Source organism: Helianthus annuus, chromosome 12 (genome assembly GCF_002127325.2).
Source record: "Helianthus annuus cultivar XRQ/B chromosome 12, HanXRQr2.0-SUNRISE, whole genome shotgun sequence".
Taxonomy (NCBI): Eukaryota; Viridiplantae; Streptophyta; class Magnoliopsida; order Asterales; family Asteraceae; genus Helianthus; species Helianthus annuus.
The window spans coordinates 12,188,838-12,215,223 of NC_035444.2; the positions used below are offsets into that span (position 1 = coordinate 12,188,838).

A 26,386-nucleotide genomic window follows, 5' to 3' on the forward strand; every position below is an offset into this window, starting at 1 on the left:
CTTGTTCATCACTTCTCCATTTTATAGTATTATAGATAATTATTATTATACATATAATTAAGTTATTTTTTATATTTATATAAATGGTAATTATTATTATTATATAAATATATGTTTAATATATTAATAAAAAATATATAAAAAGAAAGCTCGTTTAGGCTCGCGAGCTGGCTCGAGCTCGATAAGCGAAGCTCGGGCTCGGGCTCGTTTACTAAACGAGCTTGTTTTTTAGGCTCGGGCTCGAGCTCGAGCAAGCTCGGCTCGTTCGAGCCGAGCTCGAGTAGCTCGCGAGTAGCTCGGCTCGTTTGCACCCCTAGGTGTGACTGTGAGTTTGTATTTGCATCGTTTGTTCGCTCATTTCAATTATGTTGTACACCATGTATCGCTCAAGGACGGATTTCGCACATTCCTAGAGTGTGTTCTCCTCGATGTTTGACCCCTACGGGACCTACAAAAGGCGAACGCTTTTCTAAAGGGATAAACTAGTAGTAATCCATTTCATACTCTAATAAAGAAAAATTAAGGTCGTGTATACCTCCTTAAAGACAAGAATCTCTACCTCATTGGAGAAAAGATTCACATATGGTGATCACTACTTGTCTTATGGAAAAATGAAAAGATGATCGGTGGCAGAACCATGAATTATCTTTACGCCTATAAAATACATTAAAAAAATTATTTCAAGGGGTGCGCCCGCCCACCCAAACTCTAACTTAGGTCTGCCCTTGCAAAGTTTTCATACAGTCGAGAACTCGTGCAAAACAAGATTCGCATATCACCTTTGGCTAGCATGATACATATTTTTGGTGATAAAAAAAAAAAAAAAATCTATATAGTTCATGTCAGGAGACTTAAACAACTGAGGTATTTTTATTAACATAATGATCAAACAATTGAAGTTAAATGTAGATTCTTTATCATGAGGGTATCCATTAATAGGATCCTTGATCGTGAGGGTATCCTTCAATAGTTCAATGCCGTTTAACGTTTTTATATAAAACTAGAAATACCCGAAAAACATTTTTCATAATTATGCAGCTGTAACATGAAGCCCGAGTTAGGAGCAGCTACACTTCGCTTACTTTTCACGAGGCTCAGTGCTTCAGACGCACTCATGCGATGTTTCTTCATCAAATATGCCACAACAATAGTCACACTAGATCAAAAAATATATATGTTAAAAACATACCTTTAATTCATAGATGTTCATAAAATCGTTATATGACATGAATATGAAATATGGATTTGGCACATGTGTTCTCTTTTTATGGCACACATCTACTTTTAATGTTAAAATAGCAAATCATGATGAATAAACATGCGTTTGACCATTGGACTCAACTTTGACTTAACAAAGTCAAACAACTGCACACTGCACTAAAATGGACCATAAAAGCATATCTAATTTTGAGAAGAGTAAAATGCCATTGTCGTCCCTGAGGTTTGGCTATTTTTGCGACTTTCGTCCAAAGGGTTTGTTTTTTTTTTTTTTTTTTTTTTTGCGCATCTGGATCCAAAAGGTTTGAAATCTTGCCATTTTCATCCAAGTATCCAACTCAATAAATCCATTCATTTTTTTACTTGTCAGGGTATTTTCGTCTTTTTAGACATTTCTTTGTGATAATTTAAGGCTTTGGGTGGGGAGAAAATCAACAAAGGTGGATCTTTATTTCTTATAGTGTTTTTTATTTTTATAAAAATGTCTAAAAAGGTGGAAACGCCCCTCATATAATGTTGAAAAAATAAATGGAGTTAACGAGTTGGATGAAAATGGCAAGATATTAAACCTTTTGGATACAGATGCGGAAAAACAAACCTTTGGATGAAAATCGAAAAAGTGGCCAAACCTCAAGGACGAAAATGACATTTACTCTTTTGAGAATAAAAAAACATTCTTAGAAAAATTATTTCTAAAACTAAATCACCTTCTGGATCTTCCCACAAAGCAATGCACCAACACAGCACCCGTTTTTGTCGCGTCATTAATAAAATTAAAACAGTCATCGAAGAATTGTGCGATATTTACTTCTTTTCTATCGGGTACTAAATCAAGAAAGTTATACGGTGAGACATATAAAAGGTTTGTTAGAAGTTAGAACATATTTGTACATTAAAGGAACTATAAATCATTAATCAATAAAAGAACTGTCTTACTGTCAACAATTTTGTAAGTGAAATCATTCGGGTGTGCAGGTGGAAGTGAAGAGGCGACAGTTAAAATGTGAGTAATGTTCAAACTTTTCAAAAGGGTCTTGTTATTCGCAGCGCCAACAGAACCCAAATAGAGACCCTATAATTTATAGACCAAAAAACAAAGTCGGAGACTGATTAAACGTTAATATAACCATAAGAGTTAATTGCTCGGATGGTCCCTGTGGTTTCAAGTTTTTTCACGTTTAGTCCCCACCTTTTGAAAATAGCAGGTATGCTCCCTATGGTTTGTCATTTTGTTACTCGGATAGTCCCAGAGTAGATGTCAGTTAGTTTGAAAATAGCAGGTATGCTCCCTATGTTTTGTCATTTTGTTACTCGGATAGTCCCCAGATTAAATGTTGGGGGACTATCCGAGTAACAAAATGACAAACCATAGGGAGCATACATACTATTTTCAAAAGGTGGGGACTAAACGTGAAAAAACGTGAAACCACAGGGACCATCCGAGCAATTAACTCTAACCATAATGTTAATAAAGTCCAATATTGTTAGTTTACCTCTTCTATTTGAGATGGAACGTTATCATCTTTAACATACTTCGTTGCATAAACTGCTTTCAAAAGTACAGCCATACGCTCCTTATACAGGTCATCGGAACGATCCATTGCAACAAAAGTGTGGCGGTTTCCTTCTAGTTTATTTAAGTCAATTTAAAAACTAGACGAGTGTTTTGAAATGTGAGTTTGTTATGTGGTAGATTCATGCACCCGATAAAATCAATCTGCACAAGTGAAAAATAGGCGTATGACGAGTGAGTTAAAAAGCAAACAAAACAGAGTCAAACAGAATTTTGTAAACTGGATTTGAATTTTTGAAAGTGTAAACACTTATAAAACATTCTTTTCCATATAAGTTTTCACCTTCTTTTAAATGTGATCACAAGTACAGAAAGTAAAACTGCTGGCACAAGAGGTTGATACAATTGTTTGTTTCTACTAGAGAAGTGTTATCAGATCAAATCGAATATTACAGCACCTTACTAAAGCTAAAGATTATATCGTTGGATTCTTGTTTAAACTGATTTGATATGACTTCAAAAGTCATATATCTTCATGTCATTCTTACCAATAACACAAGCATAGTTGTCAATAGGGAATAGCGGACCATAGCGACAGACTACCTATATGCTACGTAGTGATAGTGACGAAATAGTGCCCGCTATTTCATGTTTAACGATAAAGGGGTATAAAAATGAACAAACATATATATTTAACACACCAATTATGTATAAAAGTGCTAAAAATATGCTATCACTAATCATCTAAAAAATAAAATAAAATAAAAAAAAATCCGCTATTTATCGCTACAGGGTCTGTAGCGACCCTTCACCTATACGCTACGCTATTCGCTATAGCGGGCCCCATTACTAGCGCCATTGACAACTATGGACACGACATATGTTAGGAAGCCGAAAGCCCTTAATTGGTGGCGTTACTTTTCGATTTTCTGTACACATTTCTTTCATAATATAAACCGCGTAATGATAACAATAGAATTAGAACAAGTTAGGCAGGACTATTTTTGTTTGCAAGAGAAAAGTGAAACATTAATGACAAAGAAAAGAAGATAAAAAACTACCCATTCTTTCTGAGTAAGAAACCAAAAAATCAAATCTTTTGATGTAAAACAATTCACATGATTAATAAACCAAAATCAAGTTTACAATAGTGAATAGTGATTACAAAAGTCTATATTATTAAAAGTAAAAAAATCATGTTCTAATGTCTTAATAGTCACTGTTCTTCATCCAGAAACCCTAATTCTAACAATTCAGTGAAACTATAAATTAAGAAGCGAATGTGGTTAATCTGTTGAATTCGGATGTATTACATGATTTGTGTGTATGAATTATAGCAGCTAACATACGAATTTATGATGTTGTTCGTGATAGGTCAATTAATGATGTATATAGATAGGTAAATGTTAGTGAATACAGAGAATCGGATTACCTTATGCAGTGGTAAATAATCGCATCACCCTGATCGAAACGAAATTGACAGTATCGGAAGAAGATGCTTGTTTTGATCTTCAAAACGCAGAATTATGTGGAAATAGGTTTGGATTGGAATATCAAATACGAGAACACGAGTCGATAGGTAAAAGTTATCTTGAAAACGGTTTGATTTTTGTTAAATCGAAAATTTAAATACCCGAATTGAAGCACCGTTTTTATTGTTAGGAGCACGGTAAGTTTTACATCAATCGACTCGTATTCTTCAAAAACCTCAAAACATAACCAAGGTTTTTAACTGGGGACCGGTGGAGACAAAATATTTGAAAGGTGGGACTGCCGGTAGGAATAAAAAAAGCAGGACTGCGAATGACCAATGACATCTACTAGGAAGTTTTGCTCACCCGGGTTTTCGTCCTACCGTGTGTTATGCCAGAGAGTTTTGCTCTTGTGGTGGCACAACGAATGTTAAGTGACAGCCGTCGGTATGGTTTCCCGGGGTAACACGCTCAAACCAAGCTCTGAAGCCAACGTGGGCCTGTTAAGACAACATAGTCTGACCAGGCTGGGATAACATGGCTAGACAATTTAAGAAGTGCGGTAGCCTAATAAATAGAAAGTCGTCGTTTAAAAAAAAATTAATCCTTTTTAAACAAAGATACAATTCCACTTAAAAACTCATCACCAAGACAAGAAACTTTTTTTTTTCCATCTCAACCAAGCCATGTGGTTTTCCGGAGACAATTAGCGTATTGAATGATTCACAACTCCTTTGACTGAATATGATAAAGCCTATAAAACAGTTAGCTACTATCATTTCTTCATTATAGATTGAGATCTTCTTCGCACTTGATGCACAAATAGCAGCAAATAGCATCTTTCGGGCTTGCGTATTCGTGAAACACAATCTTATTTAGAAAGTCTTCTCTCCATCTTTTAGCCAACTGAACGGGAAGTGATTTAGGAAAGGATTTTTGAATCGGATGTGCTCGCCCATTGAAAAAGGCCCTAACCCTGTCAACCAAGAAAAAAAAAATAAGAGAACTTGGCGTTTTGGTAACTCTCTAGGAGTCAAGTCATAGAAGTAGAACAAGACATTTTGAAGTTTTCTAGGTGATGAAGTTTTCAAGTGGTTTTGTTTTTATGCTTATTAAAAATAAAAGAAGGATCATATTTTAACCCGAAACTAATGGCCCAAGATCAGATTGATTGTATAAATATCAAATAATGATGTCTCATACTTCTTTTGCAGTCGAGTATTTAGCAACCACACATCAAGATATCTTTAGACGATGTCTTAAAGATCATTGTTTTGGTCATATGTATTTTCTTACTATTGCCTTCTTGCTGACTTTCTTTCTATCTTGCTTGTTCTTGTGAATCATAATGGTACTTGATTTTCTTGCTCTTGCTTCCGATGATCAGATTCTTGCTTGCTTTAACTCGAAAATAAGCTTCTTACCTTTTTCTATTTCCCAAACTGGGTTTTCTGTTATAACAGTTGAACCATAAAGGTTCTACTTGCTAGTTTTTACAAGTTAAAACCCTCGGAACTTGCTCTTGCTATTTTCAGCAAACCAAGCAAACCACGAAGAGTTCGGAGCTTGTTGTTCTTAATGAACCAAAAAGATTATGGTTCGTTTTGATATGTTGGACTTAATCGTTTTGATATTTGTATGTATGTAGTGATATTGTATTTTATTATGCGAAACGATTAGAAAATTCAGACGTCAAGTTGATAGACATCCGAGTACCAAGAAAACAGGTTTTGAGTTTTGACATTTGCCGCAATTTGTCTTATTTAAAAAGTTGATACATAAGTGCTATGAACATTGCTCATGGTTTATGGCAGATTTAATTATAAAAGGTGTAAAAAGTCTTAAGGAATTTGGTAATTATAAGAGGTTACTTACTTACTCTACAAGAAAGATTACACACGAGCACTATATATAAACATATCTATAGTGCATATTAAGAAGAAAAGCTAGCTTCAAACTCCTGTAAAGTTGAAACTTGCACAAGAAGTTCCTTTATTCAACAGGGAAGAACTAAACCCCAAACTCGAATTAACCAAATCAAACAATAAAAAGTTATCCTCCATCTGGAACGTCCCCAACACGATAACATGTTCACTTGTCACACCACCATCAACAAATGCTAGACACCAAACATCTTGTGTCATCTGCTTCATCGAGTTAGCCGTTGAAACACTCCACTTCATCCCATTTCCAAGACCAAAATCTATATCCGGAACCTTCAAACCAGCCCGCGTACCATTTGTAAAGATCTTGAAACAAAGACCAAACGGTGCAACAAGTTTTGTCGGCTGAAGTCGTTTTGTAACCTTTGAAAACCTTCGAACAACTTGTTTATAAATGTCTGTTCTAAGAGTGGTGTAAGGGACAAGTGTACTTATCTTTGTGGTGGCATTTGGTGGAACATTGATGGATCTTTTTCTTATTACAATGGTATTGACACCAATGTAGTATCCAAAAGTGTCTTGAATATTGTTTAGTAAAGGGGTATAAGAAAGAAAACTTCTCACATCAACATCCGAATGCGAATCAAGATAATACGGACTACTTCCTAAGATTAACACCCCAGGAGAAGACGTGGAAGTAGGTAAACATAGAGCAAAGGATCTTCGAATTACTCCAAAAAGATTCGCGGGTAATGCATGAGGCGATGAGGACATTGCCAACACGCCGCTAACATTTTTGGGAAACGACTCAAAAGCCGAAGAAGGAGCACACGCGGAGTTAGGGTAAACACCCATAAAGTCAGGAAAAGCAATTCTACCATTAGTTCCATTAAACCAAAGTTCATCATAGTTGAGCAATGCTTCGCCACATGAGCCAGTGATAGGGTTCACAAAAGTGACTGGACATGAGCAAAATCCCCAACCAGGTAATGTGGAACTGTTGGTGACCGGAGGACAAGAAGAGTAATGGTCCAAAGTTGATGTTCGAACATCAGTGCATTGATATTCTTCGCAAGAAACGGGGGAGAGACAAACGGTGTTGCCAGGGCAACTGCCGGGATATATGTTCCACTGGACGACACAGTCGTACCATGTGAATGGAGCTTCCATGTCTATGAGGAAGTTGGTGTGGATGAATTGTGAGTTTACATATTTTGTCATGATTTGAGCACTATAAAGAGGGTTAGCGGAATCGGTATGTTTGGCAACAGGAGCAACTAAAGAAGTGAAAGGTGGTATGTATTGAGCAATGGATTCATGCCCATAATAAGATATGATGGCTAGAATAAGAAGAATTAGTTGTACATGGGAAATCATTTTTGAATGTTTGTAACTTTGTATTTGTCAAAACTTCTAGGGGGGGCTTATATAGTTATAATAGATAGTTTGTTAGGATTTAAAGCTATGGAGTAACATGGAATCATAGCAGTCAAGAACCTTTAAAAGGTAGCATCATAAGTTGACATTGGTATTCAAAAGTCAAAACCATGTTCAAGCATTATTAGTTATTACCTTTCTTTATTCTTCTGGTAAAGGCTTTATCTGGATTCAGGACCGGATCGATAGGCTTAGTATTCTAGGCGAAGGCCTAAGGCCCCAAAAAATAGGGGCCTCCAATTTTTTTTAATTTTTTTTTCATATGTTACATGTGTATGTGTATTTGGCCCAAATGAACAAACACATAATGACCCAAACAAATAAAATATATACACCCAAAGGATACCACTGAATTTTTGGGTTTTATACAAATGATACCTCTGATAAAAAAAGAAAAAGAAAAAGAAAATAGGATACCACTAAATTTTTGGGTTATATCCGTCACTGCTATATATAATATTTCAGGTTTTCCTGTGAAACGTGTAACAAGGTAACAACTTCAAACTAATAAATTCTCTATCAAGTCGATCATGATTATAGATTGCATCAGCTAATTAATTCTCCATATGCCATATTATGCCGCATAACAAAAAAAAGGTTGTTAGTATAGATTAATCATATTGAACAACCTTGTCTACATATGAAAATTTATTACTCCAATATAGTTAAACAATTAATATGGATAGAAAGAAGTCATGGTGATAAGTTTGGTGAAACGAGTCATGGTGTTAACTTCTAAATACAACTGAACATCTACTCCGACTGATTCTCATATTATATCATTCGTTAACGACAGTCATACCATGTGACATATTGGGTCCGTTTTTGTAACAAGTCATGGAAAAATTTAAGAACAGTTAGTTGTAGATGGAAACACATTTTCGAATGTTAATTTGTATGTTGATGTAAACAGCAAGTGTTCTTTAAAACTAGGCAGCCTTATAATAGATAGTTTGTAAGGATATGGGGGATGGAGTAACATGATGATGATGATGATCAAGAACCTTCAAAAAGCAGCATTGTAAAGTTTTATCTGGCATTGACTAGTCAAATGAGTTCAATACTGAAGATATATAACAACAATTGCATGGACAAAGTTGTTTTTGAAGGTAGAATGACTACATTAAAATTTGTTACATTAATAAAGTTTCTTGTAATTGATTGAGTGATGATTAGATTATCATTATTATTTATAAATTATTCTCTTTATACATTATTCTATAAGCCGTTTGATTAATAATACACAATACCTAACAATACCCTCCCGTATTTTCATTATTTTATAACCACAAATTATAAATATCACATAATGCCTTGTTTCTTGTATATATTGGAACTATAAACTAGCAAAAACATGTATACAAACTAAACTTGGATTAGAAATAATAGATTTGATCGTATCCTTGACTTCTTTTATGTGGAATATTTATGCATGCATGCATGTTTTAAAACTTCAATTTCAAGATTGTGAGTTGTTTGAGTCAATAACACTTGCTTCGAGTTAGATATATTCTTCTTTATGGGCCTTTTTTCCCTAGTTACCTATATATAAATAAAAAAAATATTGGAATTTTTTTAACGGAAAATTTCTTTTATTTACTGTTGTCGGTAGAGATGGGCATTTCGGGTTTATCTGTATGTTATATCGCTCTGATTCTTCTATGGGACAAAAACAAACTTGTGAGTTTCTGTTTTTAGTTGACTAGTAATCTTTTAAAGATGAATGGTTTAAAGATTTTTTTTATGAATTTAATGGTGAAGAGCTTAAATTCCATTAATGTCTTGAAAAAGAAAACATTTTTAAGAGAATTTCTACAAAACTTGTTGTGTCAACAAATTGGTGTATGAAGGGTTTTTAATTTGTATGTATGTAGTGATATTGTATTTTATTATGCGAAACGATTAGAAATTCAGACGTCAAGTTGATAGACATCCAAGTACCAAGAAAACCGGTTTTGACATTCGCCGCAATTTTTCTTATTTAAAAAGTTGATACATAAGTGCTATGAGCATTGCTCATGGTTTATGGCAGATTTAATTATAAAAGGAGTAAAAAGTCTTAAGGAATTTAGTAATTATAAGAGGTTACTTACTCTACAAGAAAGATTACACAAGAGCACCATCAACATATCTATAGTATATAAACATATCTATAGTGCATATTAAGAAAAGCTAGCTTCAAACTCCTGTAAAGATAAACATATCTATAGTGCATATTAAGAAGAAAAGCTAGCTTCAAACTCCTGTAAAGTTGAAACTTGCACAAGAAGTTCCTTTATTCAACAGGGAAGAACTAAACCCCAAACTCGAATTAACAACATCAAACAATAAAAAGTTATCCTCCATCTGGAACGTCCCCAACACGATAACATGTTCACTTGTCACACCACCATCAACAAACGCCAGACACCAAACATCTTGTCTCATCCGCTTCATCGAGTTAGCCGTCGAAACACTCCACTTCATCCCATTTCCTAGACCAAAATCTATATCCGGAACCTTCAAACCAGCCCGCGTACCATTTGTAAAGATCTTGAAACAAAGACCAAACGGTGCAACAGGTTTTGTAGGCTGAAGTCGTTTTGTAACCTTTGAAAACCTTCCAACAACTTGTTTATAAATGTCTGTTCTAAGAGTGGTGTAAGGGACAAGTGTACTTATCTTTGTGGTGGCATTTGGGGGAACATTGATAGATCTTTTTCTTATTACAATGGTATTGACACCAACGTAGTATCCAAAAGTGTCTTGAATATTGTTTAGTAAAGGGGTATAAGAAAGAAAACTTCTCACATCAACATCCGAATGCGAATCAAGATAATACGGACTGCTTCCTAAGATTAACACCCCAGGAGAAGACGCGGAAGTAGGTAAACATAGAGCAAAGGATCTTTGAATTACTCCATAAAGATTCATGGGTAATGCATGAGGCGATGAGGACATTGCCAACACGCCGCTAACATTTTTGGGAAACGACTCAAAAGCCGAAGAAGGAGCACACGCGATGGTAGGGTAAACACCCATAAAGTCAGGAAAAGCAATTCTACCATTAGTTCCATTAAACCAAAGTTCATCATTGTTGAGCAATGCTTCGCCACATGAGCCAGTGATAGGGTTCACAACAGTGACTGGACATGAGCAAAGTCCCCAACCAGGTAATGTCGAACCGTTGGTTACTGGAGGACAAGAAGAGTAACGATCCAAAGTTGATGTTCGAACATCGGTGCATTGATATTCTTCGCAAGAAACGGGGGAGAGACAAACGGCGGTGAAAGGGCAACTGCCGGGATATATGTCCCACTGACCGTCGCAGTCGTACCATGTGAATGGAGCTTCCATGTCTATGAGGAAGTTGGTGTGGATGAATTGTGAGTTTACATATTTTGTCATGATTTGAGCACTATAAAGAGGGTTAACGGAATCGGTATGTTTGGCAACAGGAGCAACTAAAGAAGTGAAAGGTGGTATGTATTGAGCAATGGATTCCTGCCCATAAGAAGATATGATGGCAAGAATAAGAAGAATTAGTTGTACATGGGAAATCATTTTTGAATGTTTGTAACTTTGTATTTTGTCAAAACTTCTAGGGGGGCTTATATAGTTATAATAGATGGTTTGTAAGGATCTGGAGCAATGGAGTAACATGGAATCAAAGCAGTCAAGAACCTTTAAAAGGTTGCATCATAAGTTGACATTGATATTCAAAAGTTAAAACCATGTTGAAGCATTATTAGTTATTACCTTTCTTTATTCTTCTGGTAAAGGCTTTACCTGGGATCAGGGTCGGATCGATAAGTTTAGCATTTTAGGCGGAGGTCTAAGAACCCCAAAAAATAGGGGCCTCCAATTTCTTTTTTTTTTTATTTCTTTTTTCATATGTTACATGAGTATGTGTATTTGGCCTAAATGAACAAACACATAATGACCCAAACAAATAAAATATCTACACCCAAAGAAATATTGGCCAAATCCCTTTTTTTGAAATCCATAAGTTGCTAGGTCCATTTTTTCTTGAACGCAATTATGCATCCTCTGCCGATGGTGGAGTTGGGGGAGAAACCATGGGTAACCGGTTGCTGCCGATGGTGTGATTTGCGATTGATCACTAACAATAAATAAAATTTGTGATTTGATGTTTGCGATTTTACGACGTGATATTGCATTTTTGCTATTTCCGTTTGATATTTTTTTAGGTTAAATTCTCACAGGGGGGCCGACTTTGTAAGGCCTTAAAAAACATTGGACCGGCCCAGTCTGGATTAGTCAAAACTAAAATGTTTATGAAGCTTCATTTTCCAATATGGCATTGACTAGTCAAATGCTGAAGATATATAACAACAATTGCATGGACAAAGTTGTTTTTGAAGGTAGAATGACTACATTAAAATTTGTTACATTGATAAAGTTTCTTGTAATTGATTGAGTGATGATTAGATTATTATAAATTATTCTCTTTATACATTATTCTATAAGCAGTTTGATTAATAATACACTGCACAATACCTAATAATACCCTCCCCTATTTTCATTATTTTATAACTACAAATTATAAATCACATAACGCCTTGCTTCTTGTATAAACTAGCAAAAACATGTATACAAATTAAACTTGGATTAGAAATAATAGATTTGATCGTATCTTTGACTTCTTTTATGTGGAATATTTATGCATGCATGCATGTTTTAAAACTTCAATTTCAAGATTGTGAGTTGTTTGAGTCAACAACACTTGCTTCAAGTTAGATTTATTCTCCTTTATGCCTTTTTCTCTAGTTGCCTATATATAAATAAAAAAAATATTGGAAATTTTTTTTTTGAAAGGCAAATTTCTTTGATTTATTGTTATCTGTGGGACTTGAACCCAATACCTCCCCTCCCAAAGTATTTTAAAGGCTTTGTTTTTGCAAATAGATCACCGTATCCCATTGGTAAAATATATTGGAATTAATTGTACGATTTTTGTTTACCATGGGTTGGCGCCCCACGCCCCCACTACACCTCAGCAATTTGGGGCGCCAAAAACCAAAACGCATGTGGTGCCAAAGGGCGTTAAGGGCGGAAGCATGAGTGTCTTGACGGTCGTTAAGCATGAAGGCTTGACACAATTTGAGATTTAGTATTTACTGGTAAGTTATCTTTCACATTACTAACACATATTCTTCTTCATAATGTGTAATGGGTTGGTGCCATACTACACATTCATTCCACATTCGAGCAAACCATATGCAACCTTTGTTCATGCTTAACGCCCGTCAAGCCACTCATGCTTCCTCTCCTAACGCCCTTTGGCACCCATCGTTTTGGTGTTTGGCGCCCCAAATTGCTGAGGTGTAGTGGGGTGCCAAACACCAAAACGTATGGGTGCCAAAGGGCGTTAGGTGCGAAAGCATGAGTGGCTTGATGGGCGTTAAGCATGAAGAAAGGCTGCATATGGTTTGCTCCAATGTGGAATGAATATGTAGTAAGACACCAACCCGGCAACCCACTACACGTTATGAAGAAGAATATGTGTCACTAATGTGAAAGATAACCTACCACTAAATAGCAAATCTCAAATTGCATTTCTTTCTTTGAAATTAATTCTTTTTGGATGCCTGGATACTCATTTCCTTGCTATACATCATTAATTCTCGATGATCTTAAAACACTATTTGCCATGGTGCGTCACTACGTCCATTATTTCAAGGCCCCAACATATTGAATTGTAAATTTGTAATTGGGCTTTCCATCCAACCAATCACCAATGGAAATATATAATTTTCAGCCCAATACCATATTAAGCCCAATATATTTATTACCACTACAGTTCTACAGGTATTTAAACCGATTTGACATGACCTGGTTTGAGAACCCCTCCCTTGAAACCGGTTAGCAACTGGAATTGATTTGGAACTGAACCGATCTTTTTCCACTTTGTAACCGGTTTAAGTAAAAACTGTTTATGAATTCTGTTGACCAAAACTGAACCGGCCTAGGCTTAAAAACCGGTTTGTGCACCTCTAGTCAGCTGGTTTTGGGACAAATTATGGTGGGATGGCGGATGGGTATTGGTGTCATTAGTTGGGTTAAAATTAAACATAAATTTAAATTATATTAGATTAGATTATTCAAGTGAGCCAACATGCGAACTCATCTTAGGTCGAGCTCGTCTCGAAACTAATCGAATTTTATACGAGATTGAGCAAGTTTTTATTTAAAGCGAGCTTTAAGCCACGAGCTATAGCTTTTTTCCTTTTAATAAGCCTGTGTGGGGGAACGTACTCCCAAATCTTCTTATTCTTATAACATACAAATTTAAAGGACTTGTACAGTAAATTCTGGTTTTAGCTTTCCTTTTTCTTTAATTGCTTTTTAAAGTGAAGTGTCCATCAAACGTTTTTTGGGTTTTCTATTTTTATAATTGTTTTTTAATATAATTGTTATAGTATTTTGTTGTTGTAATTCCTTTGGAGTAGATTTCGTTTTCGTTTGAGTATGCTATTGCGATTTGCTTATTTTTATCCACGTTTAGACATAAATTTTATTAAAAATTGAGTTGTACACAGTAATATAATATGACGTTTTTATAATCGTTTCCCCTATTCGTTATTTGAGGAATATAATGACGTTTAATAAAACTTTGAACATGCCATTGCGACATGTTTGCTTTTATCTACGATTTGCTAATATTTTTCTTCCAACAAACATTGATACCGGTGTTGTATTTGGTTTTATGTTTTTAACGACATGGTGATACAAAATTTATTTTGTGTTTTTTTTTTGTATATATATAGTTATAGTTTCCTTTTTTGTTATTTGAGTAACATAATATATAATTCTGAATACACCGTTGCAACATGTTTATTTTTATCTATAATTTAATAAAACTTTTTATCGACCCGGTAAATATAACTAATTTTTCTTTTCTTCTTTACCATGACCGCTCTAACCAATATTGTTCGAATTATATTGGTATAAAAGTGATTGAGAATAAAGTTGTATTGCCAATAGAGTATTTTTAGTATTGTATGCTATAGCTAGTGTTAGTGACCGAACTAATTCCCCGCCTGAACAACATCGGTATCACTGTATCAGTACTGGTATTTGTTTATGTAGTTTTTGATCATTATAAAACCTATGATGATATCATTTATAGTGTATATCTTTTAGTTGCTATATTGGGTGCAAGCATCATACCGATACTTTAATGAACTAAGTCGATACCGACCGAAAGCCCGCCACGAAGCGCGAGGATACCACTAGTTGATACTAACATCCAATTAGATATTAAATACTGGTAAAAGTTTGATCGAATTTTTGCTAAATATTATTCTAGATAATTAAGAGTATTTGTATTTTAATATGGAAACGGAAACCAAGTTCTTTTTTGGTTTTGCTTACATTCGTTTAACCTGAATTTAGAATTTAGATCCAGCCGACTAGTGTTTGACCTGAAAAATTAAAACAAGACGGAAGCACAAGCTAATGAATATACTATTTGAGGAAAAATAGAAAGATTTTTTAATGAAAAATCCGAGGTCGTAAAACATCTTTCTATAATTTTTGTTGCCACCAAATATTGAAAAATCAAAATCAGAATTTACATTATAAACATGTGAATTAATCAAATCCTCTATACATGTGTTTTTAATCGAAACTACTACAACAACAACAGCCTTACCCAGTATAATCCCATTTATAGTCAAGCTATTGATAGAGTCTGAGGAATGTGAGATATAGGCAAGTCTTACCTCAGAGACTGCTTCCAGTGAAACCCTCAACTCCAAAACCATAACCAAGACATCAGATTCTAGAAAACATGAATAAGCACACAACTATAAAAGGTAACAATAAAAATAAACACATAAATATATAGGTATTTCTTAGTAAAACTAGATACTGGGAATAAGTGAAAACCTATATAAAAGCTATATAATAGAATTGAAAATTAAGCTCCTAAGACAAACCAATTTTCCTCCTAAAAGTTCTTAACCTTAATCCTACGTCTCTACTAAGTTATGTCCTCGACCATGTCCTCAGAGAGGTACATATCTAACAAATATTGCCTAATTCGGTCATCTCAAGTCAATCAATCAAAATCATGAAATTTGAGTGCCAACTGTCAACCAAAATCGAAGTTCCATAAAATGGAGTTTTGGTCCGAGAGTGAGCAATTCGTCACAACATCGGCCTGTTCAACCATTCGCATCTATATTTTACGGTCTCTTTAACTCGAGACGGACCAAAAGTCAAAACGGACCAAAAGTCAAAACGGACCAAAAGTCACGCTCGTTTTAATATGGACCCATCTCTTGCTCACTTTATATCATATACTGAAATCAACTCACTATAAAAAAAAAATAAAAAAAAAATAACTAACTAAAACCGACTAAGATGTTTCATGGTACTCCCTCAATATTTGATTTAAGCACTAAGGTTATGTTGTTGGATCTCATAAGACACCATCAAATATAGCATGTACAATTCGTTTGAGACACAAAATAGAATCCTCATTGAACAAACAAAAAATGTATATCTATTTTATTCATATATTTTATTGATCTTTTATGTTTATAATTAACAAAGATGCTCAAACAATGAGCATCCATAACAAGTTAAATTTGTTTACAATCAAAGCATCTTATATTGTTGAGTACGAAAGAACATTCATGGGATTTCTCACCAATAAGGTGGTAGGTGGTAAATATGTGTGACAAAAGGAAGTCCATGCTAGTGTTCTAATCAAACCCGACAGCGGCTTACAATATTTTTATGTTACTTTGTATATTTTATTGAAAGTAAATTGACGTCAAATGTTAGGTCACTTAAGAAATAGACGTTTTGAATGATTCAAGAAGCTATAGCTCCCAAATAAAAGTTACAATACTTTATTCTAAGTATAAGTTCTACAAATAAGTGTTATGTGGATTACGTGTATTGATAATGATGTGAATCGATGCGAAGTTATTGCCTCCAATTGGGGCATTGTAATAGTTTTATATATCTTTTTTTAACGGCAAATTTTCTTTTAATCCATGTCGTATGTGTGACCCAAACTCAAGACATTCCCCTCACAAACTCATGTATTTAAAGGTTTTGTCTTTTGCCAATGGACCACCACTCTATTGGTAATCATTTTATATATCTACCAATGTATTTTATATATTAGTTTAGGTTTATTGTCAATTATTTTTATGATAATTTGGTTTTTGATAAAAACTAAAAACAAAATAGAGATAAACTGAATTATCATTTTTCATTCTATTCAACATTAAATATAGATAAACATAACTATAAACCTTAAAGCCCATAAGTAATGGGTTGGGCCTAAAATATCTGGTTTATAATACTCCCCCTCAGACATTTAGAATTATACACAGTTTAACAACATACTTCAGGATGATGTTAAATAGGTACTTCAGGACCTGAATAAATAAACTGCTACTACTGGATCAGTTGTACTGCCTCATTAAAAACCTTACTAAGAAAACTCATTGGGACAAAACTTAGTTAAGGGAAAAAGAGTACAGTGTGTATAATTCTCCCTCTGAATTCAACAAACATCTTTCAATCTGCGGAGACCGATCTTGTGTGACAGTTGTTCGAAACTGCTTCTTGGTAAAGATTTTGTGAACAGGTCTGCTAAATTTTCACTTGACTTGATCTGGCGAACATCAATTTCCCCTTCTTTCTGCAAGTCATATGTTGAGAAGAACTTTGGTGAGATGTGCTTTGTTCGATCACCCTTGATGTAACATTCTCTGATCTGAGCTTTGCAAGCAGCATTGTCTTCATAAATAATTGTCGGCCCCTTCTTGATCTGTTCTAATCCGCATGCTTCTTGTATGTGATTAATCATTGATCTTAACCACACACATTCTCGACCAGCATCATATAGTGCTATCAATTCAGCATGATTTGATGATGTTGCTGTAAGTGTTTGCTTGGTTGACTTCCAAGAAATTGTTGTGCCACCGTATGTGAATACATAACCTGTCTGAGAATTTGCTTTGGATCTGATAGATATCCGGCATCCGCATACCCAACAAGTTGGGACTTTTGATCTTTCTGATAGAAAAGACCTAAGTCTTGTGTCCCGCAAATATACCGGATTATATGTTTTACGCCATTCATGTGTCTACGTGTTGGATTCGAACTGTATCTCGCTAGTACATGTACTGCAAATGCAATATCAGGTCTTGTGTTATTTGCGAGATACATAAGTGCACCGATCGCGCTTAAGTACGATACTTCTGGACCAAGTACTTTTTCGCCTTCTTCTTGAGGGCGGTAAGGATCCTTATGTAGATCTAGCGGTCGGACAACCATGGGTATGCTAAATGGATGTGCTTTATCCATATTAAAACGTATTAACATCTTCTGGATGTAGTTTGATTGATGGACAAATGTGCCATTGCACAAATACTCAAATTGTAGTCCGATGCATAATTTCGTCATACTAAGATCTTTCATTTCAAATTCCTTCTTTAACAACTGAGCAGTTTTCTCTATCTCTTCAGGAGATCCAATGATGTTGATATCATCAACATAGACTGCTATTATAGTGAAATTTGAGAGTGTTCTTTTTTATAAAAACACATGGACTGATTACATCAGACTGGTATCCTTCTCTTTCGAGATATTCACTAAGTCGATTGTACCACATATGACTAGATTGTTTGAGACCATATAAAGATCTCTGGAGCTTTATAGAACACATATCTCGAGGTGTTGATTTTAATGCTTCAGGCAATTTTAATCCTTTAGGGATTTTCATGTAGATGTCATTTTCAAGTGTCCCGTATAAATATGTGGTGACGACATCCATTAGTCTCATATGAAGTCCTTCAAAGATTGTGAGGCCGATTAGGAACCTAAAGGTTATCACATCCACTACAGGGGAATATGTTTCCTCATAATCAACTCCTGGGATTTGGGAAAACCCTTGTGCTACAAGTCGAGCCTTATATCATACAATCTCATTCTTTTCATTTCTCTTTATTGCAAACACCCATTTATAACCTACTGGTTTGACGTCTATGGGCGTTCGGACTACAGGTCCGAAAACATGTCGCTTTTCGAGCGAATTCAATTCGGCGTTTGTGGCTTCTTACCATCTTGGCCAATCATTTATGTGCATGCACTCTTCTAAAGTTTTTGGTACGTAATCATTTTCATTGATTACATCCATTGCTATACCATATGCGAATATATCATCAACACGTGTTTTATTTCGGTTCCACATTATACTATCTTGTACATAATTAATAGAGATCTCATTTTCGTTCGGTACCGGTGTTTCTTCTGAAACTTCATTTTCCTTTGGATTCATAGTTGTCTCTTCTGGGACATTTACCTCTACCGGGGTTTCATTTATAATCTTTTGTGAGTTTTCACCAACTGCGTTACTTTACTCTTTTCGTTTCCGTGGGTTTTTGTCTTTGGAACTGATTGGTCTCCCACGCTTTCGTTGTATAGTAATTGCTTCTGGGATTACTTTAATTCGAGCAGGTGCATTTGATGCTGGTACATGTGACTTTGTCACTCTATTCGTGTCTGTGAATGCATCTGGTAATTCATTCGCTATTCTTTGCAAATGTATGATCTTTTGGACTTCATATTCACATTGACCACTTCGGGGGTCGAGATTTAATAGCGATCATGCATTCCATGTTATTTCTTGTGTTACAAGTCTTTCTTTGTCCTTATCTCCCCCTAAGACTGGGAACATTGTTTCATCAAAATGACAGTCAGCATACCGTGCTGTAAACATGTCTCCTGTCATTGGTTCTAAATATTTAATTATGGACGGGGAGTTATAACCAATATAGATACCCAGTCTTCTTTGGGGTCCCATTGTAGTAGGTTGAGGTGGCGGTATTGGTACATATACCGCACAACCAAAAATTCTAAGGGGGGACAAACTTGGTTCTCGTCAGAAGACCAGTTGTAATGGGGAGTATTCGTGATTAGCAGTTGGTCTCAATCTAATCAGTGCAGCGGCATGCAAAATAGCATGACCCCATGCAGAAGATGGTAATTTACATCTCATTAAAAGTGGTCTAGCGATTATTTGTAATCGTTTAATCAGAGATTCAGCTAAACCGTTTTGTGTGTGAACATGAGGTACTGAATGTTCAACATCGATCCCAATTGACATAGAATAGTCATTAAAAGCTTGAGATGTGAACTCTCCCGCATTATCCGTCCGAATGTTTTTATGTGATTATCGGGGAAATTGGCTCTCAATTGTATGATTTGAGCTAAAAGTCGGGCAAATGCTACATTTTGAGTAGCTAAAAGGCTCACATGTGACCACCTTGAGGATGCGTCTATTAAGACCAAGAAATAGCGAAATGGTCTACACGGAGGATGAATAGGCCCACAAATATCCCATTAGATTCTTTCTAAAAATGATGGGGTTTCATGTATCAATTTAGTTTATGAGGGCCGAGTTATAAGTTTGCCCAGAGAGCATGTTGCACATGATAAGTCTTGTGGTAGCAAAACTTTTAAGTTTTTGAGAGGGTGCCCGGTTGCACTTTTGATTATTCGTCTCATCATTATGCTACCAGGGTGACCTAGACGGCCATGCCATATATTGAATGTGTCTTTATCTAACAGCTTTTGGTTACTCACCATGTATGATATGATTGATATTAGTACAATATAATGCAGAGGATAAGGCTTCTAATTGTTCAATAATGGTTTCTTGGCTATTTTTGTTCGAAGTAATTTGAAGATATTCAATATTATTTTCAGATATTGTTTTTAGGTGGTAACCGTTTCTTCGAATATCTTTAAAGTGTCACACCCCGATTTCCACGTGTCTCACCGGTGGGCCCGGTGGGGGATTACCGTGACGATGTTGGCAACAATATAGTCAAACCACACAATTATATAATGCACAGCGGAAGCTTAAAGATAAATATATAAACTTCAACCTCTGGTTGTAATATCAAATGTATTACAGAAGTTGAATATATCCACAGCGGATCAAAAGTAATAAATATTGTTCATTCAGATGCAGCATCGAGTTTGCGAGACTATGTACGATGCTTAGGACGCCTATACCAGCCCATTACGTATAGTACCTGCATTTAATCTTTTTGGGGAAAATACGTCAGTTTACACTGGTAAATACATTCAACTGACACATTTGAAAATGTTTGTTTAAAATTGATTTGAATGCACAAGGCACAAACTCTTTTATAACTTGGGAAAATTATAATAAAATCTTGTGAACGTTTTACATGTTCTTTTATTGCGTTCAGTAGCCCGGGTCGTGCCGGGTTAAAGATTTATAGACACACCACATTGCGTAAAACCGTAGTATAAAAACCAACGGCTACGTCTTTTAATTTAATGTCGACAATATATACCGGGTGTACGCCTACACCGGGATGTCGATGGTCGTGGTCATTTCGTAAAATGATGCCAAGGATATCCGGGACAACGGTCATTAAACCCCCCAAAGGCTTATAAGAAACAAAACTGTTTAAATGAGCCGATCATATTATTTAATTAACCACCTAAGCGATGGAAGAATACAATGCTCAATCAAGCGGTATTAACATACCGTAACCCAAGCCCATATAGGGGAAATAAGTTAAAGTATTTACCTTTGCAAGTATATTTCCTTAATTTGGATTAAATCACCGATAGCTTTTACTGGGGCTCCTAATCTGGAACGAAGGTTTTTAATTAACCTCTTAGAATCCTAACGAGTCGTTATAATGGCCGTAGCCTAGACCGGTTGGTTCCGATATATATAGATATGGTTTAATCGCGCGAAAAGGCGAAAACCGAGAATGGAGTGCGATTCTGACCCAACAAGTTCAGAGACTTGTTTTATATGGGTTTATGGTTCACACTCTGGATTTTGGGGTCCAAATAATATAATTTGACCCGTATCGGCTAATTTACGAAAACTAGTTTCATAAGCCAAACCGTGCGCGCGATAGGCGAAACGGTTAACCATGAGAGTCGTACGCTTATTTCCTAAGTCAATATGCCTTAAATGGGTTGTGGTATCAGTAGGATACCATCCGTGATGCCCGTAACGAGTTTAAGTTAATATTATGCCCCGTAGGGGTTTTTCGGTCATTTTAAAGACTTTTAAAGAGCCTTTCGAGTTCTACAGGAAATCTGAGTTTCCCGAACAGCTTATAAAGCTTAAAATACTTTATTTATTATTTAAAACCAGTAGCAACTGGAATCGGGTCAAAAGACCTTGTAGAACTCATGTTTTGGCCGAAAAGGGCATATTCGGTATTTACCGAACCGTAGCCATAACCGCAGGTTATGAGCGAGGTAAAAATTATTAAAAATCTTTAAAATTCCCAAAATATTATTTTAATACAGTGGGTAAAAGTTTTGGTGACGAAATCTTGGTTTAGATAGGTGTTATGCTAATTGCGCCATTAATTACTAAAGTTTACTTTAAATGCGCCATTTAGCATAACTCTCATTCTAGACCTCGGATTGACGTGAAACTTTAAGGACATGCTTATAATTTAATAAGCAAGGTTCTGGTCCGTTCTCGTGTCCGAAATACTCGTTTTAATTTCAAAAGGCCGTTACGGTCAACTTTTAGGCGAATGACGGAAATGCGCAAAAGACTCGGATAACTCATGAACCGATCACAGAGGTTGATACCATCATGTAACCTGGTCCTGAGAGAGTCCTAAGGTATATCTATACCTCACTAAAACGGGTCAGAACTGAAGTCAAAGCAAAAGTCAAACTTTTGCGACATTCGGCTCCGAACCGGGTCAATATAGCAAATGATCGATTCAAACGAGCGCAAACAAGTTTATATACTTAATATCATGTTTTATAAGTGTCAAAACAGGTTTCATAACATATACATTACAGATTATGCATAAATTGCTAAAATAGCTTTCTGTTGACTTTTTAACCGCACGTTTGACTCGATATTTGACATAGTTAGAGTGGTGATCAGGGGGAACCCTTTTAGAGGTTTATTACCCTCATTGATACCAACTTATAACCACCTTTGATTCGTCATAAGACAGAACCATCATGTATTTAATTTAAAGTCAAACCGTATTTACGACGGTTTGTTTTCTAGCTATTTACTAAGCATAAACTGAATTACAAATGATCTGGGTAACTTACAGAAGTTGAGAGCTGATTATAGAGCAGAGAAGAGGACTTGAGGGCTCTTGCAATGACCAGAGATGTGTGTTTTTGGTGTTGTGAATGTTATGTGCATAATGTGGCTATTTATAGCCAATGCCAAGCATCTATGATCATTACAAACACCTACAACAGTCCAAAGATGATGGGTAGGTGTCCCAGAGGGCTATGGGTCGAGTAGGGGGCGCCCATGCCTCATTTATTGGAGATTGATCGTTCATAATGCTCAAAAGTCAAGAAAACACTAACTTTCTGCATCTGGGCGTCTCACGCGACCCGCATGGGAGTTCCCATGCACTTTTACGCGGGTCGCCTGAGTTTAAGAAATCAGACGCGTAATTGAGGTGGCTCGCGGCCCGCCTCAACTTAAGCTTAAACTTCACGCGGGTTGCGAGAGGTTTGTTTTTCAGATTTTTAAAATCTTTTGTCATGATTACGAAATCCTGGTAATTAATAACGAAATCTTTCGTAATGATTTACCTGACCTTTCGGGTTTGAAGGGGTAACTTTGCGGTTTGGCCCTCGGTTATTTACCGATAGTGGCCTCGTGTTATTTACCCGCATTATTAAGTCCCCGGTTAGTTTATTAATTATTTGGAAAGCCTTAACTTTCACTGTTGACGCTTTTAACCCTTCTCATACGAATTTGAGTATAACTCTTTCGTTTTAAGACGGAACTTCGCGGAATTTATACAGTATATTCTAGTGAGCGTATAATACTGTTACGAAGCCTTGGGAACGTTAAAGGGTCACTCAGAGGTATAATTAAACATGTTGACACAGTTAACCCCTGTAGCTCGTAATCTCTCACTTTCTTCCGCGTTTCGCTTCCGTACGATCTTTGATTTATTCGTTTGAAGGTTCAAGCATTATTTAGGGTTACTATACAGTATATTTACCCTTGTTGACATTTATAACCCTCGAATTTATATAATTTCAAGGTTTGTCAAAATTAGTCCTTTATTTATTATCAATGCCACGTGTAAACAAATGACACGTGTTAGCACATTATTGGACACAAAAATTCGAGGTGTTACATCCTCACCCCCTTAAAATAAATCTCGACCCGAGATTTACTCAAATAAATAGGGGTACTTTTCTTTCATTGTTTCTTCGACTTCCCACGTATATTCGGGACCTCTACGAGCATCCCATTTGACTTTTACAATCGGTACGTGCTTTCTGCGAAGCTTCTTTACCTGTCGATCCTCAATCGACAAAGGTTTTTCTATGAACTTTAAGCTCTCATCTATATGCACATCTGTGTGTGGAATCACCAATGATTCATCGGCGAAGCACTTTTTGAGATTGCAGATGTGGAACACATTGTGAATTCCATTGAGCTCTTCAGGCAAGTTCAACTTATAGGCGACTGACCCGACCCGTTCAATGACCTCAAAAGGTCCTATGTATCTCGGACTCAGTTTGCCTTTCTTGCCGAAACGCATCACCCCCTTCCAGGGTGACACCTTAAGTAATACCTTTTCACCCACTTCGAAGTGAAAATCCTTACGCTTTGGATCAGCGTAGCTCTTCTGCCTATCGCGGGCAGCCTTGAGACGTTCCCGGATCTGGACAATCTTGTCCGTCGTCTGGAAAACTATCTCTGGTCCTGATAATTGGACCTCTCCTACTTCCGCCCAACAAACAGGTGATCTACATTTCCTACCGTATAATGCCTCGAAAGGCGCAGCCTTTATGCTGGTGTGGTAGCTATTATTGTAGGAGAATTCGATCAGCGGTAGATTCTTATCCCAGTTACCACCTAAATCGATCGCACATGCACGAAGCATGTCTTCTAGCGTTTGGATAGTACGCTCACTTTGACCGTCCGTCTGTGGATGGTAAGCCGTACTAAAGTTTAGACGCGTGCCCAAAGATTGCTGGAAACTCTTCCAGAAGTGAGATGTGTATCTAGTATCCCTGTCGGAGATAATAGACACAGGTATGCCGTGTAAGGCTACAATCTTATCCACATAAAGTTGGGCTAACATATCGGAGCTATACGTCTCCTTGATGGGTAGAAAATGAGCTGATTTAGTCAGCCTATCGATTATGACCCATATTGTATCGTTTCCTTTCCTGGTTTTGGGTAACTTGGTTATGAAGTCCATAGTTACGCATTCCCACTTCCACTCGGGAAGTTCAGGCTGTTGTAGCAAGCCAGACGGCTTTTGGTGCTCGGCTTTGACTTGAGCACAAGTTAAGCACTTCGCTACGTGGGCGGCTACAGACTTTTTCAAGCCTATCCACCAATAATTTGCCTTCAAATCTTGATACATCTTGTCAGCACCAGGATGGACTGAGTATTTGGAACTATGGGCTTCCTGGAGGATAACATCTCGTAGTCCTCCATATATTGGAACCCATATACGTCTGTTTAATCTAAGGATTCCATCCTTGCTAAGAGTCAACTGCTCCTCAGTTACTCCTAACCTTTCATTAGGATAATTAGCTTCCAACACAGCCTCTCGCTGTGCAGCTAATATCCACTCAATCAAATTGTTCTTGACTTCAATGCTCTTGGCATTGATTCGTATAGGTTTTACCCTTTCTTTCCTGCTCAAGGCATCAGCGACTACATTCGCCTTGCCGGGATGGTACCTGATCTCGCAATCATAGTCATTCAGGGTCTCCATCCAACGGCGCTGCCTCATGTTCAACTCCTTCTGGTTGAACAGGTGCTGGAGGCTTTTGTGATCAGAATAAATCACAAATTTAATACCATAAAGGTAGTGCCTCCACAACTTCAGTGCAAATACAACGGCACCCAACTCCAAATCATGGGTGGTGTAATTCTTTTCGTGCACCTTTAATTGCCTTGAAGCATAGGCAATCACCTTGCCCTTCTGCATAAGCACACACCCCATGCCCGTGTGTGATGCATCGCAGTAAACTACGAATTCATCAGTACCTTCCGGTAATGTCAACACAGGTGCGTTGCTTAGCTTTTGCTTCAGTATTTCGAAGGACTCTTGCTGCTTTGGGCCCCAAATGTACTTTTCTTTCTTCTTGGTCAAGGAAGTCAAGGGCGCAGCAATCCTCGAAAAATTTTCAATAAATCTCCGGTAGTACCCTGCTAATCCTAGGAAACTACGAATTTCGGTAGGCGTCTTTGGCTCTTGCCAGTTCATGACCGCCTCTACCTTAGCGGGATCCACTTGGATACCACGCTCACTCACAACGTGTCCTAAAAACTGAACCTCTCGTAGCCAGAATTCACATTTCGAGAATTTGGCGTAGAGTTTCTCACGCTGTAGTAATTCGAGAATGCAACGGAGGTGCTTCTCGTGGTCAGCTTGGTTCTTGGAATATATAAGGATATCGTCGATGAAGACTACGACAAATTTGTCCAAATACGGCTTGCAGACGCGATTCATGAGATCCATGAACGCAGCCGGTGCATTTGTGATCCCAAAAGGCATCACTAGGAACTCGTAATGACCATAGCGAGTCCTAAATGCAGTCTTGTGTACATCTTCATCTCTGACCCTTAGCTGATGATAGCCCGACCTCAAGTCGATCTTTGAGAAGTAGCTCGCTCCTTGCAGCTGATCGAACAGATCATCGATCCTCGGCAAAGGATATCTGTTCTTTATGGTAACTTTATTTAGCTCTCGGTAGTCGATGCACAACCGCATCGATCCGTCCTTCTTCTTTACAAATAGGACTGGTGCTCCCCAGGGAGATGAACTAGGTCTGATAAAACCTTTCGCCAGCAGTTC

At 36.7% G+C, this 26,386-nt stretch overlaps 3 protein-coding genes across 3 annotated transcripts; all 3 read right to left on the reverse strand.

The window, feature by feature from the left end:
* Positions 1–848: 848 nt before the first annotated feature.
* LOC110894090 (dual specificity protein phosphatase 1) lies at positions 849–4,321 on the reverse strand. Its single transcript, XM_022141264.2, has 5 exons — positions 4,164–4,321; positions 2,712–2,935; positions 2,155–2,290; positions 1,926–2,043; positions 849–1,156 (listed from the first exon to the last, which is right to left on the reverse strand). The coding sequence occupies exons 2-5, from the start codon at positions 2,817–2,819 to the stop codon at positions 991–993; spliced, it is 528 nt and encodes a 175-aa protein (XP_021996956.1). The 5' UTR covers positions 2,820–2,935; positions 4,164–4,321; the 3' UTR covers positions 849–990.
* Positions 4,322–6,084: 1,763 nt separating this feature from the next.
* Positions 6,085–7,463, reverse strand: LOC110896391 (probable aspartic proteinase GIP2). The gene has a single exon (XM_022143769.2). It carries the CDS (start codon positions 7,461–7,463, stop codon positions 6,156–6,158), a length of 1,308 nt encoding a protein of 435 aa, XP_021999461.1. The 3' UTR covers positions 6,085–6,155.
* Positions 7,464–9,758: 2,295 nt separating this feature from the next.
* Positions 9,759–17,858, reverse strand: LOC110896390 (probable aspartic proteinase GIP2). The gene is made up of 3 exons (XM_022143767.2): positions 17,493–17,858; positions 15,251–15,334; positions 9,759–11,006 (listed from the first exon to the last, which is right to left on the reverse strand). Exons 1-3 carry the CDS (start codon positions 17,856–17,858, stop codon positions 9,759–9,761), a joined length of 1,698 nt encoding a protein of 565 aa, XP_021999459.2.
* Between the last annotated feature and the right edge of the window lie 8,528 nt (positions 17,859–26,386).

Coding starts and splice junctions, on each gene's coding strand:
- LOC110894090 (XM_022141264.2), bottom strand. CDS start 2,819: ATGGATCGTTCCGATGACCTGTATAAGGAGCGTATGGCTGTACTTTTG. Junction 2,044..2,154: donor CACTTACAAAATTGTTGACA/GTAAGACAGTTC, acceptor TTCTTGATTTAG/TACCCGATAGAAAAGAAGTA. Junction 1,157..1,925: donor TTTGTGGGAAGATCCAGAAG/GTGATTTAGTTT, acceptor TTTTTGATCTAG/TGTGACTATTGTTGTGGCAT.
- LOC110896391 (XM_022143769.2), bottom strand. CDS start 7,463: ATGATTTCCCATGTACAACTAATTCTTCTTATTCTAGCCATCATATCT.
- LOC110896390 (XM_022143767.2), bottom strand. CDS start 17,858: ATGGATAAAGCACATCCATTTAGCATACCCATGGTTGTCCGACCGCTA. Junction 15,335..17,492: donor CAAAGCAAATTCTCAGACAG/GTTATGTATTCA, acceptor TACCTTTTATAG/TTGTGTGCTTATTCATGTTT. Junction 11,007..15,250: donor CACTGGAAGCAGTCTCTGAG/GTAAGACTTGCC, acceptor TCTTATGGGCAG/GAATCCATTGCTCAATACAT.